Source organism: Lithobates pipiens, unplaced genomic scaffold (assembly GCF_037356315.1).
Source record: "Lithobates pipiens isolate NorthernLeopardFrog02 unplaced genomic scaffold, aLitPip1_a1.2 Scaffold_8, whole genome shotgun sequence".
NCBI classification, from domain to species: domain Eukaryota; kingdom Metazoa; phylum Chordata; class Amphibia; order Anura; family Ranidae; genus Lithobates; species Lithobates pipiens.
The window spans coordinates 657,299,349-657,319,586 of record NW_027507903.1 but is presented as its reverse complement, the minus strand read 5'-3'; the positions used below and the strand labels follow the sequence as shown (position 1 = coordinate 657,319,586).

The 20,238-nt window shown below is 50.7% G+C and overlaps 1 protein-coding gene across 2 annotated transcripts in view; it reads right to left on the bottom strand.

Moving 5' to 3' along the window:
• Positions 1–628: 628 nt before the first annotated feature.
• Positions 629–20,238, bottom strand: part of LOC143961759 (acetylcholine receptor subunit beta-like) — a 35,673-nt gene continuing 16,063 nt past the window's right edge. For both annotated transcript variants that reach the window (XM_077471101.1, XM_077471100.1), the window contains exons 5-11: positions 20,095–20,203; positions 17,440–17,587; positions 12,204–12,395; positions 11,560–11,783; positions 9,146–9,309; positions 7,127–7,274; positions 629–3,821 (exon numbers count right to left, since the gene is read on the bottom strand). In XM_077471101.1, the coding sequence (XP_077327227.1) occupies positions 3,681–3,821; positions 7,127–7,274; positions 9,146–9,309; positions 11,560–11,783; positions 12,204–12,395; positions 17,440–17,587; positions 20,095–20,203 (1,126 nt within the window). In that variant the 3' untranslated portion in view covers positions 629–3,680. The remainder of the gene's footprint in view (positions 3,822–7,126; positions 7,275–9,145; positions 9,310–11,559; positions 11,784–12,203; positions 12,396–17,439; positions 17,588–20,094; positions 20,204–20,238) is intronic.

The window sequence follows — 20,238 nt, the reverse complement described above, 5'->3', positions numbered from 1 at the left end:
GGTGATAATACTGCCCCTAATGGTAATTTTATAGATTTCCTTTCATTTGTATAGGGTGATAATACTGCCCCTAATGGTAATTTTATAGATTTCCTTTCATTTGTATAGGGTGATAATACTGCCCCTAAAATGACCATTAGGGGCAGTATTATCACCCTATACAAATGAGAGCTAATCTATAAAATGACCATTAGGGGCAGTATTATCACCCTATACAAATGAGAGCTAATCTATAAAATGACCATTAGAGGCAGTATTATCCCCCTAGTGCTCATATACAAGTGAGGGGAAATCCATGAAATGACTATTAGGGGCAGTATTATCACCCTATACAAATGAGAGGTAATCTATAAAATGACCATTAGGGGCAGTATTTCCCCCCTAGTGCTCAAATTATATACAATTGAGAGAAAAACTATAAAATGACCATTAGGGGCAGTATAATCACCCTAGTGCTCAGATTTAATATCATGAACAGAAGAGGGTGGTGTATTACCCCACTACTCACATTATAAATAAATGAGAAGAAATCAACAAAATAACTAGAAGGGAGCAGTATTATCACTCCAGTACTCAATTTATATTAAGAAACAATACATACACTGACCAGCAGGGGCGCTATGATGACTCCTGTTAACGTACAATAATTTATTTTTGATATTTTGTTTCAGACAACAATGAAAATAGCCTATACAAGCAGCAAAGGAGGTATGGGGATAATGGTAACAGTAGTAATAACAAGTAATGGACAGGAATGGGGTACCAAGATATGGGGTGTCATGGAAATGGGGTACAGTAATTGAATATTATTAATATTTAGTGTTAGCATCTCCGGTATTAATAAAAGTGGGGGTCGGGACACTGGGGTATAAGGGTATAGGGTGTCAGGTAAAGGGATGCCGGGGCATTGGGGTATGAGGGAATAAGGTGTCAGGTAATGGGATGCCAGCGCACTGGGGCACTAGATAATGGGATGCCAGGGCACAGAGTTTCGGGAAATGGGGTGTCAGGTAATGGCATGCCAGGGCACTGGGGCATCATGGAATAGGGTGTTAGGTAATGGGATGCCAGGGCACTGGGGTATGAGGGAATAGGGTGTCAGGTAATGGGATGCCAAGGCACTGGGGCATCAGGGAATAGGGTGTCAGGTAAGGGGATTTCAGGGCACTGGGGAATCAGGGAATGGGGTGTCAGGTAATGGTATGCCAGGGCACTGGGGTATGAGGGAATAGGGTGTCAGGTAATGGGATGCCAGAGCACTGGGGCATCAGGGAATAGGGTGTCAGGTAATGAGATTTCAGGGCACTGGGGAATCAGGGAATGGGGTGTCAGGTAATGGTATGCCAGGGCACTGGGGCATCAGGGAATAGGGTGTTAGGTAATGGGATGCCAGGGCACTGGGGCATCGGGGAATGGGGTGTTAGGTAATGGGATGCCAGGGCACTGGGGCATCGGGGAATGGGGTGTCAGGTATTGGGATGCCAGGGCTCTGGGTATCAGGAAATGAGGTGTCAGGTAATGGATGCCAGGGCACTGGGGTATGAGGGAATAGGGTGTCAGGTAATGGGATGCCAGGGCGCTGGGGCATCGGAATAGGGTGTCAGGTAATGGGATCACAGGGCACTGGGGCATCAGGTAATAGGGTGTCAGGTAATGGGATGCCAGGGCACTAGAATGCCAGGACATTGGGGTATCAGGGAATGGGATGCCAGGGCACTTGTGTATCAGAGAATGCGGTGTAATGTAATGGGATGCCAGGGCATTGGGGTATCAAGGAATGGGATGCCAGGGCACTGGGATATCAGGAAATACGGTGTCAGGTAATGGGATGCCAGGGCACTGGGGTATCAAGGAATGAGATATCAGGGAAAAGGGTGTCAGGGCAAAGGGGTTTCTGGGAATGGAGTGTAAGGTAATGGGATGCCAGGGAACTGGGATGCAAGGAGACTGGGGTATCAGGGAATAGGATGCCAGGGCACTGGGGCATCAGGGAATAGGGTGTCAGGTAATGGGATGCCAGGGCACTGGGGTATGAGGGAATAAGGTGTCAGGTAATGGGATGCCAGGGTATCAGAGAATGGGGTGTAAGGTATGCCAGGGCACTGGGATGCAAGGAGACTGGGGTATCAGGGAATGGGATGCCAGGGCACTGGGGTATCAGGGAATGTAGTGTAAGGTAATGGGATGCCAGGGCACTGGAGTACCAGGGAATGGGGTGTCAGGTAATGGGATGCCAGGGTACTGTGGGGTGTCAGGTAATGGGATGCCAGGGCACTGGGGTATCAGGGAATGCGGTGTAATGTAATGGGATGCCAGGGTACTGGGGTGTCAGGTAATGGGATGCCAGGGCACTGGGGTATCAGGGAATGGGGTGACAGGTAATGGGTGCCAGGGCACTGGGGTATGAGGGAATAGGGTGTCAGGTAATGGGATGCCTGGGCACTGGGGTATCAGGTAATGAGATATCAGGGAAAAGGGTGCCAGGGGAAAGGGGTTTCTGGGAATGGGGTGTAAGGTAATGGGATGCCAGGGAACTAGGATGCAAGGAGACTGGGGTATCAGGGAATAGGATGACAGGGCACTGGGGCATCAGGGAATAGGGTGTCAGGTAATGGGATGCCAGGGCACTGGGGTATGAGGGAATAAGGTGTCAGGTAATGGGATGCCAGGGTATCAGATAATGGGGTGTAAGGTATGTCAGGGCACTAGGATGCAAGGAGACTGGGGTATCAGGGAATGGGATGCCAGGGCACTGGGATATCAGGGAGTGTGGTGTAATGTAATGGGATGCCAGGGAATGGGGTGTCAGGTAATGGGATGCCAGGGTACTGGGGTGCCAGGGAATGGGGTGTCAGGTAATGGGATGCCAGGGCACTGGGGAATCAGGGAATGCAGTGTAATGTAATAGGATGTCAGGGCACTGGGGTGTCAGGTAATGGGATGCCAGGGCACTGGGGTATGAGGGAATGGGGTGTCAGGTATTGGGATGCCAGGGCACTGGGGTACCAGGGAATGGGGTGTCAGGTATTGGGATGCCAGGGTACTGGGATGCCAGGGCACTGGGGTATCGGGGAATGCAGTGTAATGTAATGGGATGCCAGGGCACTGGGGTGTTAGGTAATGGGATGCCAGGGCACTTGGGTATCAGGGAATGGGGTGACAGGTAATGGATGCCAGGGCACTGGGGTATGAGGGAATAGGGTGTCAGGTAATGGGATGCCAGGGCACTGGGGTATCAGGGAATGGGATATCAGGGAAAAGGGGTTTCTAGGAATGGAGTGTAAGGTAATGGGATGCAAGGGCACTAGGATGCAAGGATACTGGGGTATCAGGGAATAGGATGCCAGGGCACTGGGGTATCAGGCAATGCGGTGTAATTTAATGGGATACCAGGGCACAGGGGTATCAGGGAATGGGATGCCAGGGTTCTGGGGTACCAGGGAATGGGGTGTCAGGGAATGGGATGCCAGGGTACTGGGGTACCAGGGAATGGGGTGACAGGTAATGGGATGCCAGGGCACTGGGGTACCAGGGAATGCGGTGTAATGTAATGGGATGCCGGGCACAGGGGTATCATTGAATGGGATGCCAGGGCACTGGGGTACCAGGGAATGGGGTGTCAGGTAATGGGATGCCAGGGCACTGGGGTATCAAGGAACGGGATATCAGGGAATAGGGTGTCAGGGGAAAGGGGTTTCTGGTGGACGATTGAAGCTTGCATCCAAGAAGATGGTCAGTGTCCCCAGAGAAGTAAACACGATGAAAGTCCAGAGAAAGAGACGGTCCACCACCATGGCAACATACTGCCAATCCTCCTTCAGCTGCCAGACAGAAAAGAGAAGAATTATCAGCAGATCACAGAATGTGGACTTCTACCCAAATACCCTGAAAATACAACCTATATCACACTTCCTGCGGGGCATCACAATTATATACCTCCAACAAAATACCCTGCAGCACATCTCCCCCATATGTACCTGGAAACCTTGGGAGTGTTACAACTTGATGGCATGGGGGCATGTACAGTAAATACCTCTTTACCGGGCCCCACTATAAAAACTTTGAAGAAGGCGGCCATCACTGCTTGTAGCGGAGCATTGCCTCTCTCGGAGTGCTAAATCCATCGGGGTTGGGGAATACGAACTCAAGAAATGATCTCAATGGAGGAATCCAGATGGTAGCTGTGCAGAGACATTCTGTATCCACTGGACCACCAATTCTCCCAAAAACATGGCAGTCTGGTACACAGCTGAGGTCCGGGCTGGCAGACGTCATGTGAGGTCAAATCCGTGGAGATCAGAGGGAGAACATAATGAAGATTTCAACCAATGAGATATCAAAATTTGTATTGGAAAATGTGGGAATGTTACAACTTGATGACACGTATGTAGAATGCTTGTGTGAACCTAGAGTATGATAAAGACAACCGTTCAGGTATCCGGGTGGAGAGGGGTCTGCAGTATGGGAGGACCCAACAGAGGGAACACAAGAGAAGCTAGGCCGAGTAGGGGCACTGGAGGGATTCCAGAGGAGGGGAAGAGCACAATAATCCAGGAAGGTCATCAGATGGAAACTGAGCAGAGAGATCCACAAAGGGGCCAAGAGTGAGTCTGGGCAGAGGGAGGTGAGGAGCAGCACTGCCCAGGAGGGGCACCAGAAGAATGGCAAGGAGCAATGGGACCAGGAAGGGCACCAAAGGAATTTTGGGAAGAGAAACGAAAAGAAGAAACGGAACCAGGAGGGGCACCAGATCTATTGTGAGCTGAGGGAGAAGAGCAGCAAGACCCAGGAGGGGCACCAGATCTATTGTGAGCTGAGGGAGAAGAGCAGCAAGACCCAGGAGGGGCACCAGATCTATTGTGAGCTGAGGGAGAAGAGCAGGAAGACCCAGGAGGAACACCAGATGAATTGTGAGAAGACAGAGAAGAGGAGAAATGAGAATAGGCAAGGAACCAAGGGAACTATGAGGAGACAGAGGAGTGGAGAAATGGGACCAGGAGGGGACATAGGAGTTGTGAGAAGAGGGAGAAGAGCAATGGGGCCGGGAGGGGGGGGGGGGGCACCAGAGGAATTGTGAGCAAAGGGATGAGAGGAACAACAGTACCAGGGGTGGTACCAAAGAGCATTAGAGGAATTGTGAACAGAGGAGCAATGGGACCAGGAGAGGCAGTAGAGGAATTGTGAGCAGCGGAATGAGAGCAATGGGACCACAAGGGGCAGTAGAGGTATTGTGAGCAGTGGAAGGAGAGGAGCAATGGGACCACAAGGGGCAGTAGAGGGATTGTAATCAGTGGAAGGAGAGGAGCAATGGGACCAGGAGGGACACTAGAGGTATTGTGAGCAGTGGAAGGAGAGGAGCAATGGGACCAGGAGGGGCAGTAGAAGATTTTTGAGCATGGGAAGGAGAGGAGCAATGGGACCAGGAGGGGCAGTAGAGGAATTGTGAGCAGTGGATGGAGAGGAGCAATGGGACTAGAAGGGAAAGTAGAGGAATTATGAGCAGTGGATGGAGAGGAGCAATGGGACCAGAAGGGGCAGTAGAGGAATAGTGAGCAGAGGAAGGAGAGGAGCAATGAGACTAGAAGGGGAAGTAGAGGAATTATGAGCAGAGGAAGGAGAGGAGCAATGGGACCAGGAGAGGCAGTAGAGGAATAGTGAGCAGAGGAAGGCGAGGAGCAATGGGACCAGGTGGGGCAGTAGAGGAATAGTGAGCAGAGGAAGGCGAGGAGCAATGGGACCAGAAGGGGCAGTAGAGGAATAGTGAGCAGAGGAAGGAGAGGAGCAATGGGACCAGGTGGGGCAGTAGAGGAATAGTGAGCAGAGGAAGGAGAGGAGCAATGAGACTAGAAGGGGAAGTAGAGGAATTATGAGCAGAGGAAGGAGAGGAGCAATGGGACCAGGAGGGGCAGTAGAGGAAAAGTGAGCAGAGGAAGGAGAGGAGCAATAAGACTAGAAGGGGAAGTAGAGGAATTATGAGCAGAGGAAGGGGAGGAGCAGAAGAGGAATTGTGAGCAATGGATGGAGAGCAACAATGGGACCGGGAGGGGGGCAGTATAGGAATTATGAGCAATGGATGGAGAGCAGCAATTAAACAAGGAGGGGCACCATAAGGGATCTGAGCAGGGGGAGGAGAGGTTCAGTCAGACTGGAGGTGCACCAGAGGGTAGAGAGCAAGGGGCGAGAGAGGAGTAGCAAGACCCAGGAAGGGCATTAGAAGAATTCTGAGCAAAGGGAGGAAAATACCAGCAGAACTAGAAGAGACACTAATGGATTTCTAAGAAAATGGAAAGGAAGAGCAATGCAGGAGGAATTCGAGCAATAGGAGGAGAAAGGTAGTGAGATCCAGAGGTCTCACTACCAAAGTGATACTGAGCAGAGGCCTGAGAGGAGCAATAGGACTAGGAGGTGAACCAGAAGAATGGGGCACTGAAAACAAAGGAAAGAGAGGAGCAGTGGGACCAAGAGGGGCACCAGAAGGGCTCTGAGCAGGGTGAAGAAATGGGCATTGGATCAAGGGGCACTAGACGAGTTCTGAGCAAAGTGAGGAGAAGATCAGTGAGATCCAAGAGCCATTCTGAGCAGAGGGGACGAAGGAGGAAGGATCCACAAAATGAAGCATCAAGGACAGTGCATGATGACAGACCCCAACCACCCGACCGGGTAAGCCTCTTACAGATGTGCCCAATATGACATGCCAGTGTAGCTTTCTTCTTTGACAAACCACTAAAGGTCCTCAAATAATGGCTGTCCCTTAATATATACTTATCCCTGTCATATCTGTATACCACTCGCATAATGTGTGCCAAGCCTGCGAGCCAGGGCCTTAGATAGGCTCTTCCTGACCTAAGATGGCTGCCAGAGTCACATGGGGCAACAGCATCCAACTGTAGCGCTTCCCCAGTGACCCAGGAAACTATGGTAAAACTGTCTTCTTCTTGACTTCATCTCCAGCTACCAGGCCCCTGCAGTTGAGCACCACTTGCCGTGGAGAAAGTAGACTGCACCTGCCTACAAGCTTGAAGATTTTCCATCAACAAATCCAAAGTCAACTTAGAAGCTACTGATTGCCTAATGAGGCCTTAGGGTCACCTCTACAGTTTTATCTACGGTATATTCTGAGACTTACATTATCATAGTCCTCCTGTTCCTGCAGCTGCTGGGCGAGATATCGGATGGCGCTGATGGCTGACTGTAGATCCGGGGGGAGAGTGAGCCCCAAGCTTGGACCATCCAAGAACCATTTCATATCCCGTGAGAAGGCTGCCGCCTGGTACCTACAGAAGAGGACATCAATAAATATTTTACTCTATCTTCTTATTGTCTCACTTTCAATTTTTCATCTTTTCACCCTTTTTGATAATGTGCAACAAGTCAGATAGAGCCCACCCTAATTTTGTGGCTTGGAGGCTGTCTTCTCAGCCTGACAGTCCATGGCACACCTCTTTTATTGATTGGATTTCAGTTCTTTCACTCATCCATCACATGTGATGTTTGTACAACTCCTCCCAACAGCCAGCCCATTGCTTTCATCAGGACTGAGGGCTCTTGAGAGGAGTAGTGGGACAGGGATCAGGACTGAGGGCTCTTGAGAGGAGTAGTGGGACAGGGATCAGGACTGAGGGCTCTTGAGAAGAGTAGTGGGACAGGGATCAGGACTGAGGGCTCTTGAGAGGAGTAGTAGGACAAGGATCAGGACTGAGGGCTCTTGAGAGGAGTAGTGGGACAGGGATCAGGACTGAGGGCTCTTGAGAGGAGTAGTGGGACAGGGATCAGGACTGAGGGCTCTTGAGAAGAGTAGTGGGACAGGGATCAGGACTGAGGGCTTTTGAGAGGAGTAGCGGGACAGGGATCAGGACTGAGGGCTCTTGAGAGGGGTAGCGGGACAGGGATCAGGACTGAGGGCTCTTGAGAGGAGTAGCGGGACAGGGATCAGGACTGAGGGCTCTTAAGTGGAGTAGCGGGACAGAGATCAGGACTGAGGGCTCTTGAGAGGAGTAGTGGGACAGGGATCAGGACTGAGGGCTCTTGAGAGGAGTAGTGGGACAGGGATCAGGACTGAGGGCTCTTGAGAGGAGTAGTGGGACAGGGATCAGGACTGAGTGCTCTTGAGAGGAGTAGTGGGACAGGGATCAGGACTGAGGGCTCTTGAGAAGAGTAGTGGGACAGGAATCAGGACTGAGGGCTCTTGAGAGGAGTAGTGGGACAGGAATCAGGACTGAGGGCTCTTGAGAGGAGTAGTGGGACAGGGATCAGGACTGAGGGCTCTTGAGAAGAGTAGTGGGACAGGGATCAGGACTGAGGGCTCTTGAGAAGAGTAGTGGGACAGGGATCAGGACTGAGGGCTCTTGAGAGGAGTAGTGGGACAGGAATCAGGACTGAGGGCTCTTGAGAGGAGTAGTGGGACAGGGATCAGGACTGAGGGCTCTTGAGAAGAGTAGTGGGACAGGGATCAGGACTGAGGGCTCTTGAGAAGAGTAGTGGGACAGGGATCAGGACTAAGGCTCTTGAGAGGAGTAGTGGGACAGGGTTTAGGACTGAGGGCTCTTGAGAGGAGTAGTATGACAGGGATCAGGACTGAGGGCTCTTGAGAGGAGTAGTAGGAAAGGGATCAGGACTGGGGGCTCTTGAGAGGAATAGTAGGACAGGGATCAAGACTGTGGGCTCTTGAGAGGAGTAGTGGGACAGGGATCAGGACTTAGGGCTCTTGAGAGGAGTAGTAGGACAGGGATCAGGACTGAGGGCTCTTGAGAGGAGTAGTAGGACAGGGATCAGGACTGAGGGCTCTTGAGAGGAGTAGTAGGACAGGGATCAGGACTGAGGGCTCTTGAGAGGAGTAGTAGGACAGGGATCAGGACTGAGGGCTTTGAGAGGAGTAGTAGGACAGGGATCAGGATGAGGGCTCTTGAGAGGAGTAGTAGGACAGGGATCATGACTTAGGGCTCTTGAGAGGAGTAGTGGGACAGGGATCAGGACTGAGGGCTCTTGAGAGGAGTAGTGGGACAGGGATCAGGACTGAGGGCTCTTGAGAGGAGTAGTAGGACAGGGATCAGGACTGAGGGCTCTTGAGAGGAGTAGTAGGACAGGGGGGCTGTTGTTTTAGCGCTGTTTATAAATAGTCCCCAGTGCAGTAATGAAAGGCACACACCTCTCAGGCTTGGGGAAGATGAAGTCGTTCTCCGGCCTGCGGATGAAGTACTCGTCAGCATGTCGGGAGACTGGGGTCCGGTGGGTTAGCGGTTCAACTGGAAGAGGTGGCTCAGGTTTTGGTCGGCTAATCCCGAGGTAGCGGGGGAGTTGAAGGATAAATATCTACAATGCAGAGGTGTACAAAATAGTCAATTGCCAATCAGGGAACTAGAAAAGTATGAAAAAAAAATGTTAAAATTATTTGAAGGAGAATAATTAAGTTGATACGCAAGACCAGTGGTCTTCAAACTGCGGCCTGGGGGCTGGATGCGGCCCTTTGCTTGATTTTATCTGTCCCTTGGGCCACTATTTCATTCACTGACACCAACAAAGGGGGCACATTTCTTCCCAATGACACCAACCCATCCCATCATCCCTGTGCTGAATTCCCATGTCTGTACACTTGCTGTGCCCATTATGAGGGGTTCTCACCATCCCTGTTCTCAATTCCTGGGTCTGTACACCTGCTGTACCTATTATTAGGGGTTACCACCATCCCTGTGCTTGAGTTCCGAGGTCTGTACACCTGCTGTGCCCATCATGATGGGTTCCCATCATCCCTGTGCTGAGCTCCCAGGACTGTACACTTGCTGTTCCCTTTATGGGGGGTTCTCACCATCCCTGTGCTCAGTTCCTGGGTCTATACACCTGCTGTGCTCATTATGAGGGGTTCCCACCATCCCTGTTCTGGGTTCCCGGGTCTGTACACCTGCTGTGCCCATTATGAGAGGTTCCCACCATCCCTGTTCTGGGTTCCCGGGTCTGTACAGCTGCTGTGCCCATTATGAGGGGGTTCCCTCTATCCCTGTGCTGAGTTCCCAGGACTGTACACCCGCTGTGCCCATTATGAGGGGTTCCCACCATCCCTGTTCTGGGTTCCCGGGTCTGTACACCTGCTGTGCCCATTATGAGGGGTTCCCACCATCCCTGTTCTGGGTTCCCGGGTCTGTACACCTGCTGTGCCCATTATGAGGGGTTCCCACCACCCCTGTTCTGGGTTCCCGGGTCTGTACACCTGCTGTGCCCATTATGAGGGGTTCCCACCATCCCTGTTCTGGGTTCCCGGGTCTGTACACCTGCTGCACCTATTATTAGGGGTTACCACCATCCCTATGCTTGAGTTCCGAGGTCTGTACACCTGCTGTGCCCATTATGAGGGGTTCCCACCATCCCTGTTCTGGGTTACCGGGTGTGTACACCTGCTGTGCCCATTATGAGATCCCTGTGCTGAGTTCCCAGGTCTATACACTTGCTGTGGCCATTATGATGGGTTCTCACCATTCCTGTGCTCAGTTCCTGGGTCTGTATACCGGCTGTACCCATCATGAGGGGTTCCCACCCTCCCTGTGCTGAGTTTCTGGTCTGTACACCTGCTGTGCCCATCATGATGGGTTCCCATCATCCCTGTGCTGAGCTCCCAGGACTGTACACTTGCTGTTCCCATTATGGGGGGTTCTCACCATCCCTGTGCTCAGTTCCTGGGTCTATACACCTGCTGTGCCCATTATGAGACCCCTCCGCTGAGTTCCCAGGTCTATACACCCTGTGCTGAGTCTCCAGATCTATACACTTGCTGTGCCCATTATGATGGGTTCTCACCATTCCTGTGCTCAGTTCACGGGTCTGTACACCTGCTGTGCCCATCATGAGGGGCTCCCATCATCCCTGTGCTGAGCTACCCGGACTGTACACTTGCTGTGCCCATTATGATGGGTTCTCACCATTCCTGTGCTCAGTTCCTGGGTCTGTATACCAGCTGTACCCATTATGAGGGGTTCCCACCCTCCCTGTACTGAGTTTCGGGTCTGTACACCTACTGTGCCCATCATGAGGGGTTCCCACCATCCCTGTGCTGAGCTCCCAGGACTGTACACCTGCTGTTCCCATTATGAAGGGTTCCCACCATTCCTGTGCCGAGTTCCTGGGTCTGTACACCTGCTGTACCCATTATGCCATTATGAGGGGTTCCCACCATTCCTTTGCTGAGTTCCCAGGTCTGTACCCCTGCTGTACCTATTGTGCAGGTTTTCCATCATCTCTGCTAGATCTGAATTCACTTTAAATAATGAAGAATGTAACATGAGGAGCTGGTACACACAAAGGTGGGGGGGGGGGGGGGGGCAAGCCAAAAACCCCTGCTGGGCAGGAACAAACCTGGGAATTATGGCAGGGAGATCTCACTGCTGGAGAGTTCAAGATATATAGATAACTAGTGACTCAGCCGACCAGACTCAACCCAAAGGTAAAGTATCACTTTTTGGGTGAACCGGTCCTTTAAAAATAAAAAAAAACTCTATCAGCTTTAGTAAGGTTCGGAGCCTCGTGGAGTCAGGTAGGGTAATACAATCCCAAGGACAGAGAGATGGGCAATACCTGCCGCACCCACTGGGGCATTTGATGGGTGTTGGGGGACCGATGGTGAAGATTCAGGACCACTACGCTCAGGATGACAGAGAAGGTGACCAGGATCATGGTAAACATCAGATAGTTGACGATGATGGGGACCTTCAACGAGGTCTCTGGGACTTTGTCAGCCAAAAGCAGCAAGAAGACAGTAAGTGTGAGAAGGGCAAAGATGGACAGCGTCATCTTCTCACCTGGAATGATGGAAAAGAAAGAGTTAGAAGAGGAAAAGACAAGGAGGATAAGGAACTTACTTTGTAATAAAGGGTTTGGGGATGTCTCTTAAAGGTTCTCATTTAAACAGGTCATGGTAGCCCTTGAGCTAGCCACATTCAATCAGACTTGTTCTTTACTGTTAACAATATTGTCCACGTAGCTTCATCGGAAACCGAGGAAGGTACTTGGATGAGTGGTAAAACATCTGCGGAATTATCCCAGTTGCATGTGACTAAATACGCCTCGTTTTTGGGATATAGAAGAATTTTTGTCCCACATTAGGTAGAAAGTCTACCTTCAGAGTAAAATTTTCGAGGTCCCATAAGGGTTTCCATGAGGGCATATGCCCGGTCGCCCGGTCACCCTCCCACACCTGTAAAGCCTGAGTCTATGAATACCTGCATCGGGGGGGAGGTAGAAGACAAAGATGGCCAGGATGGTAATAAGAATGCAGGGGACGATGATGTTGACAATATAGAATAACGGCTTCCTTCGGATCACCAGGTAAAACGTGATGTCCTCATACAGGGGGTCTGTTGGGTTTGTGTTCTTACGGGAAGACCGGTGTCGAATCTCCCACTGGCCGTTTTCTTCAGGGAATAAAAAAAAAAGATTATTCTACTATAGAAGAACCTACTATAGCATATGAACTACTATAAGAACCAAGCATACTTAATAGTCGCACGCAGTTTGACTTGCTCTACAATGTTGAAGATGCTTTCTCAAGCCACTTCTTAACAAATGTCAGAAACATACCCGAGCAGGCCCAGATCTACAGGGGTTCTAGGGTGGGCTGTGTCCCCCCAGGTCTCTAAGAGTGCATCCACTGATGCACACTGATGGGGACAGTTGATATAAGGGGAGCTAACATGGGGACAGTTGATGTAAGGGAGCACTCTGATGGGCACAGTTGATGTAAGGGAGCACTCTGATGGGGGCAGTTGATGTAAGGGAGCACTCTGATGGGCACAGTTGATGTAAGGGAGCACTCTGATGGGGGCAGTTGATGTAAGGGGGCACTCTGATGGGCACAGTTGATGTAAGGGAGCACTCTGATGGGGGCAGTTGATGTAAGGGAGCACTCTGATGGGGGCAGTTGATGTAAGGGGGCACTCTGATGGGCACAGTTGATGTAAGGGAGCACTCTGATGGGGGCAGTTGATGTAAGGGAGCACTCTGATGGGGGCAGTTGATGTAAGGGGGCACTCTGATGGGCACAGTTGATGTAAGGGAGCACTCTGATGGGGACAGTTGATGTAAGGGGGCACTCTGATGGGGACAGTTGATGTAAGGGAGCACTCTGATGGGGGCAGTTGATGTAAGGGAGCACTTTGATGGGGACAGTTGATGTAAGGGGGCACTCTGATGGGGACAGTTGATGTAAGGGAGCACTCTGATGGGGCAGTTGATGTAAGGGAGCACTCTGATGGGGGCAGTTGATGTAAGGGAGCACTCTGATGGGGACTGTTGATGTAAGGGAGCACTCTGATGGGGACAGTTGATGTAAGGGGGCACTCTGATGGGGACAGTTGATGTAAGGGAGCACTCTGATGGGGCAGTTGATGTAAGGGAGCACTCTGATGGGGGCAGTTGATGTAAGGGAGCACTCTGATGGGGACTGTTGATGTAAGGGAGCACTCTGATGGGGACAGTTGATGTAAGGGGGCACTCTGATGGGGACAGTTGATGTAAGGGGGCACTCTGATGGGAACAGTTGATGTAAGGGAGCACTCTGATGGGGACAGTTGATGTAAGGGGGCACTCTGATGGGGACAGTTGATGTAAGGGGGCACTCTGATGGGGACAGTTGATGTAAGGGAGCACTCTGATGGGGACAGTTGATGTAAGGGGGCACTCTGATGGGGACAGTTGATGTAAGGGAGCACTCTGATGGGGCAGTTGATGTAAGGGAGCACTCTGATGTAGACAGCTGATGTAAGGGGAGGAATCTGATGGAGACAATTGATGTAAGGGGACTCTGGTGGGGACAATAAATGATGTAGACAGCTGATGTAAGGGGAGGAATCTGATGGGGATGTAAGGGAGCACTCTGATGGGGACAGTTGATGTAAGGGGGCACTCTGATGGGGACAGTTGATGTAAGGGGGCACTCTAATGGGGACAGTTGATGTAAGGGAGCACTCTGATGGGGACAGTTGATGTAAGGGGGCACTCTGATGGGCACAGTTGATGTAAGGGAGCACACTGATGGGGACAGTTGATGTAAGGGAGCACCCTGATGGGGACAGTTGATGTAAGGAAGCACTCTGATGGGCACAGTTGATGTAAGGGAGCACACTGATGGGGACAGTTGATGTAAGGGGGCACTCTGATGGGGACAGTTGATGTAAGGGAGCACTCTGATGGGGACAGTTGATGTAAGGGAGCACTCTGATGGGGACAGTTGATGTAAGGGGGCACTCTGATGGGGACAGTTGATGTAAGGGAGCACTCTGATGGGGACAGTTGATGTAAGGGGGCACTCTGATGGGGACAGTTGATGTAAGGGGGCACTCTGATGGGGGACAGTTGATGTAAGGGAGCACTCTGATGGGGCAGTTGATGTAAGGGAGCACTCTGATGTAGACAGCTGATGTAAGGGGACTCTGGTGGGGACAATAAATTATGTAGACAGCTGATGTAAGGGGAGGAATCTGATGGGGATGTAAGGGAGCACTCTGATGGGGACAGTTGATGTAAGGGGGCACTCTGATGGGGACAGTTGATGTAAGGGGGCACTCTGATGGGGACAGTTGATGTAAGGGAGCACTCTGATGGGGACAGTTGATGTAAGGGAGCACTCTGATGGGGACAGTTGATGTAAGGGGGCACTCTGATGGGGACAGTTGATGTAAGGGGGCACTCTGATGGGGACAGTTGATGTAAGGGAGCACTCTGATGGGGCAGTTGATGTAAGGGAGCACTCTGATGTAGACAGCTGATGTAAGGGGACTCTGGTGGGGACAATAAATGATGTAGACAGCTGATGTAAGGGGAGGAATCTGATGGGGATGTAAGGGAGCACTCTGATGGGGACAGTTGATGTAAGGGGGCACTCTGATGGGGACAGTTGATGTAAGGGAGCACTCTGATGGGGGCAGTTGATGTAAGGGAGCACTCTGATGGGGGCAGTTGATGTAAGGGAGCACTCTGATGGGGGAAGTTGATGTAAGGGGCACTCTGATGTGGCAGTTGATGTAAGGGAGCACTCTGATGGGGGCAGTTGATGTAAGGGGCACTCTGATGTAGACAGCTGATGTAAGGGGATGAATCTTATTGGAGACAATTGATGTAAAGGGACTCTGGTGGGGACAATAAATGTAAGGGAGCTCTGCTTGGGTCAATTGATGCAAGGGGGCACTCTGATGGGAACAATCGATGTAAGGGGGGGCTCTTATGAGGACAGTTGATGTAAGGGGGACTAAGATAAGGACATTTAATGTAAGGGAGCACTGATGTGGACAGCTGATGTAAGTGGCACTCTGATAGTGGCAATTTATGTAAGGGAGCACTCTGATGGGGACAGTTGATATAAGGGGTGCTAACATGGGGACAGTTGATGTAAGGGAGCACTCTGATGGGGACAGTTGATCTAAGGGAGCACTCTTATGGGGACAGTTGATGTAAGGGAGCACTCTTATGGGGACAGTTGATGTAAGGGAGCACTCCGATGGGGACAGTTGATGTAAGGGAGCACTCCGATGGGGACAGTTGATGTAAGGGAGCACTCTGATGGGGACAGTTGATGTAAGGGAGCACACTGATGGGGACAGTTGATGTAAGGGGGCACTCTGATAGGGGCAGTTGATGTAAGGGAGCACTCTGATAGGGGCAGTTGATGTAAGGGAGCACTCTGATGGGGACAGTTGATGTAAGGGGGCACTCTGATAGGGGCAGTTGATGTAAGGGAGCACTCTGATGGGGACAGTTGATGTAAGGGAGCACTCTGATGGGGGCAGTTGATGTAAGGGAGCACTCTGATGGGGACAGTTGATGTAAGGGGGCACTCTGATGGGGACAGTTGATGTAAGGGAGCACTCTGATGGGGACAGTTGATGTAAGGGAGCACTCTGATGGGGACAGTTGATGTAAGGGAGCACTCTGATGGGGGCAGTTGATGTAAGGGGCACTCTGATGTAGACAGCTGATGTAAGGGGAGGAATCTGATGGAGACAATTGATGTAAGGGGACTCTGCTTGGGACAATTTATGCAAGGGGGCACTCTGATTGGAACAATCGATGTAAGGGGGCTCTTATGAGGACAGTTGATGTAAGGCCGCGTACACACGGGCGGACTGTATGGCGTACTTAGTCCGTCGAAACACATTTCAGCGGACAGTCCGCTCGTGTGTGGGCTTCAGCGGACTTTTTCAGCGTGCAGTCTGGCGTACTAAGTATTTCGGAATTTCCTTAATTCTGTCCGTCATACTTTGGTTTCAGCGGACAGTCCGCTCGTGAGTAGGCTAGTTCGACGGACTAAGAATGGCGCATGCTCAGAAAGGATTTACACGGCGGAAGGGTGCTTTGTTGTGTATTGGACTTCCTATTTCTAGTCCCGTCGTACGTGCTGTACACGTCATCGCGCAAGCTTTCGACGGACTGTTTGTGCATCCGTGTGTGGTCAAGTCCGTTCATTCGAAAGTAGGACGGACTGTCCGTCGGATTGTATGACGGACTAAGTAGGCCATACAGTCCGCCCGTGTGTACGCGGCCTAAGGGGGACTAAGATAAGGACATTTAATGTAAGGGGGTACTGATGTGGACAGCTGATGTAAGTGGCACTCTGATAATGGCAATTTATGTAAGGGGGCACTCTGATGGGGACAGTTGATATAAGGGGTTCTAACATGGGGACAGTTGATGTAAGGGAGCACTCTGATGGGGACAGTTGATGTAAGGGAGCACTCTGATGGGGACAGTTGATGTAAGGGAGCACTCTGATAGGGACAGTTGATGTAAGGGAGCACTCTGATGGGGACAGTTGATGTAAGGGAGCACTCTGATGGGGACAGTTGATGTAAGGGAGCACTCTGATGGGGACAGTTGATGTAAGGGAGCACTCTGATAGGGACAGTTGATGTAAGGGAGCACTCTGATGGGGACAGTTGATGTAAGGGGGCACTCTGATGGGGACAGTTGATGTAAGGGAGCACTCTGATGGGGACAGTTTATGTAAGGGAGCACTCTGATGGGGACAGTTCATGTAAAGGAGCACTCTGATGGGACAGTTGATGTAAGGGGCACTCTAATGTAGACAGCTGATGTAAGGGGGGCACTCTGATGGGGACACTTTATGTAAGCGGGTACATTGATGGGGACACTGTGAGTGGCCCTTTACCGCGATCTGTGATTAGCTGTGTCCAACGGACACAGCATTTACAGAGCACACCCGATGGGGGCAAGGGGGAGGCGGGATTCTGGGAGGATGTCCATGAACGCCCTCTCAGAACTGGAGTATGGATGGGAAGTGGCTAAAACCGGAGAAGTGGTTTGGAAATGACAAAGTATCTTCAACATTACAGAACATGCACAGCTGAATGCGACCATCTACTACTATACATCTCCAAGACTTGGTAGGACACACAACCCAAGCATTAATTTAGTGCCAAAGATATGATGCCCCAAATCTCTCACCCTCAAACGTATTGGGAAAGATGACCGCTTGAGTAATCTCTCTTCCTTGGCTGTCCCTTGGGTGTACCAGTGTCACCTCGTCTGCCTCGTAGGTCTGAGATCGGAACACCATGCTACAATTCTGCCAGTCAAAAGGGAAGTATTGGACCTGCAGTGATGGAACAAAGGGGGAACGGGTCATGGAGGACGTCAAGTACTCGGATTGAACTCTGATAAAAACATTAGAAGAAAGGCTAACTGGTAACAATGTAGACATTATACAATTAGATAAAATATTGACAGAAAATCATTCAAATGTCAGAAAATACCAACCACAGAATAAGGATTTCACCAGAAACCCAATAATTTCAAATTTTATAGATTAACAATTATGAATGAAAAATTATGAGGAAACTGACACCATTTTTGCAGAAGGTTATAACATGTGGAATAGTTTAAATAAAGAAACGGAAAGCAGTAATACACTTTCTATTCAAGGAGAATTTAACCACCTGACATATTCTTCTCAGGGACTCCACTAGTGAGACCTCTGTGCTCTTGGTTTTGTACACCTGCTGTGCCCATTATGAGGGACACCTACCATCCAAGTGATGATTTCTTGGGTATCTACACAAGCTGTGCCCATTATGAGGGGTTCCCACCAACCCTCTCCTGAGTTCCCAGGTTTGAACTCGTACTGTGCCTATTATGAGGTGTTCCCCCAATCCTAGAGCTGAGCTCTGGCTCTGTACACCTGCTGTGCCCATTAGGAGGAGTTCCCACCATCCCTGTGCTGAGTTTCTTTGTCTGTACATTTGCTGTGCCCCTCATGAAGTATTCCGCACCATTTTCCCAGTTCCCAGCACGGCACATCTAATGTGCCCATTATAAGGGGTTCCCACCATCCTTGTGCTAAATTATGGGGTCTGTACACCTGCTGTGCCCATTGTTAGGGGTTCCCACTATCCCTGTGCTGAGTTCCCGGGTCTGTACACCTGCTCTGCCCATTAGGAGCAGGTCCCGCCATCCTTTTGCTGAGTTCCCAGCAATGCACAGCTGCTGTGCACATTATGAGGGGTTCCCACCATCCCTGTGCTGAATTCCCCAATCTTCACAACTACTGTTCCCATAATGAGGGGTTATCAACATCCCTGCACTAAATTTGCTGTGCCTATTTTGGGGGGTTTATACCATCCTTGCACATCTGCTGTGCACGTTATGAGTGAATCCAACCATTCCTGTGCTAAGTTCCTTTGTCTGTACACCTACTGTGCCCATTAAAAGGGGTTACCACCACGGGCGTCCGCAGGTATGGGCAAGGGGGGTCAAGTCCCCCCCCCTTGAATTGAGGATCAGATCTTAAATTCAGCACAGTTGTATCGCTATCGGGGCTTCCTGCCCACTCCGTTCCTTCCCTATTGGCCATAACTGAGGGCCAATCAAAGGAGACTAGGAGAGAAGAACATCATGGGACATGTAGTCAAAAAGATTGGCAGCCCCATTTTCCACAGGGAGGAGACTACAGCTCGATCAAGAGAGAGATTGAGAGACTGCAGCCTGGAAAAAATCTGAGGAAGAGAGTGCTACAGGACAAAGAATGAGGAGTGTTCTGGGCAGTAGCCAGCGAGACCAAGGTACAGACATGCTACACTACTGACCAGAGTCGCCCCCGGGGGACCCAGAGTGATCGATCATCCAGCCGGAGGGATCACTTTTGTAGTTTCGCTGGGTCTGGTAAGAGGGCCTGTTGGTCATTATCCATTACTTATCCTAGGGACTGTACTACGTCTGCAGTCTCTGACCATGATAATGTGATAATCACATTGCCAAAAAGGGGCGGTGCGTGGGTGACCCTAAAATGATGCCCCCCCTGAAAAAAGTTCTGTGGACGCCAATGGTTACCACTATCCTTGAGCTGTGTTCTGGCTCTGCACACCTGATGTGCCCATTATGAGGGGTTCCCACCATCCCTGTGCTGAGTTCCTTTGTCTGTACACCTGCAGTGCCCATTATGAGGGGTTCCCACCACCTCTGTGCTGAGTTCCTGTGTTTGTACACCTGCCGTGACGATTATGAGGAGTCCCCACCATCCCTGTGCTGAGTTCCTGTGTTTGTACACCTGCCGTGACGATTATGAGGAGTCCCCACCATCCCTGTGCTGAGTTCCCGGGTCTGTACACCTGTTGTGTCCATTATGAGGGGTTCCCACCATCCCTGTGCTGAGTTCCTGTGTTTGTACACCTGTCGTGACGATTATGAGGAGTCCTCACCATCCCTGTGCTGAGTTCCTGGGTCTGTACACCGGTTCTGTCCATTATGAGGGGTTCCCACCATGCCTCTGCTAATTTTCCGGCTCTGTACACCTGCAGTGCCCATTATGAGGGGTTCCCACCATGCCTGCGCGGAGTACCTGACAACTCCATAATAATGGCCATGGTAACGGAATGTGATGTCCAACAGGATCATAGAGGTGTGATGGTCAGATGTCAGCAAATATTTGGCCACATAGTGTACTTTTCCACTCACAACTTCTTTATTCCAAACTCAAATTAACTTGAGATCCTTCAAACCAGACTTCGGAGAGCTGAAGCTAAATGTTCCTTTCTTAGTGTTTTATCTCAATGATAAAACAGTATAGCGATGGATTAAGAACACAGTTTGATGGGCGATAGTCACCTCGATGGGGCAGCTGCTGTGATAGAGGGCCGGGGGCAGCCAGGTGACATTGCCTTTCCAGTTAACCAAGACTTCAACCGCAAGCCCAACCTCAAATTCACCGTCATTGCTGCGAGAAGAGAAGACAAGGGTCAGTGAGTTGGA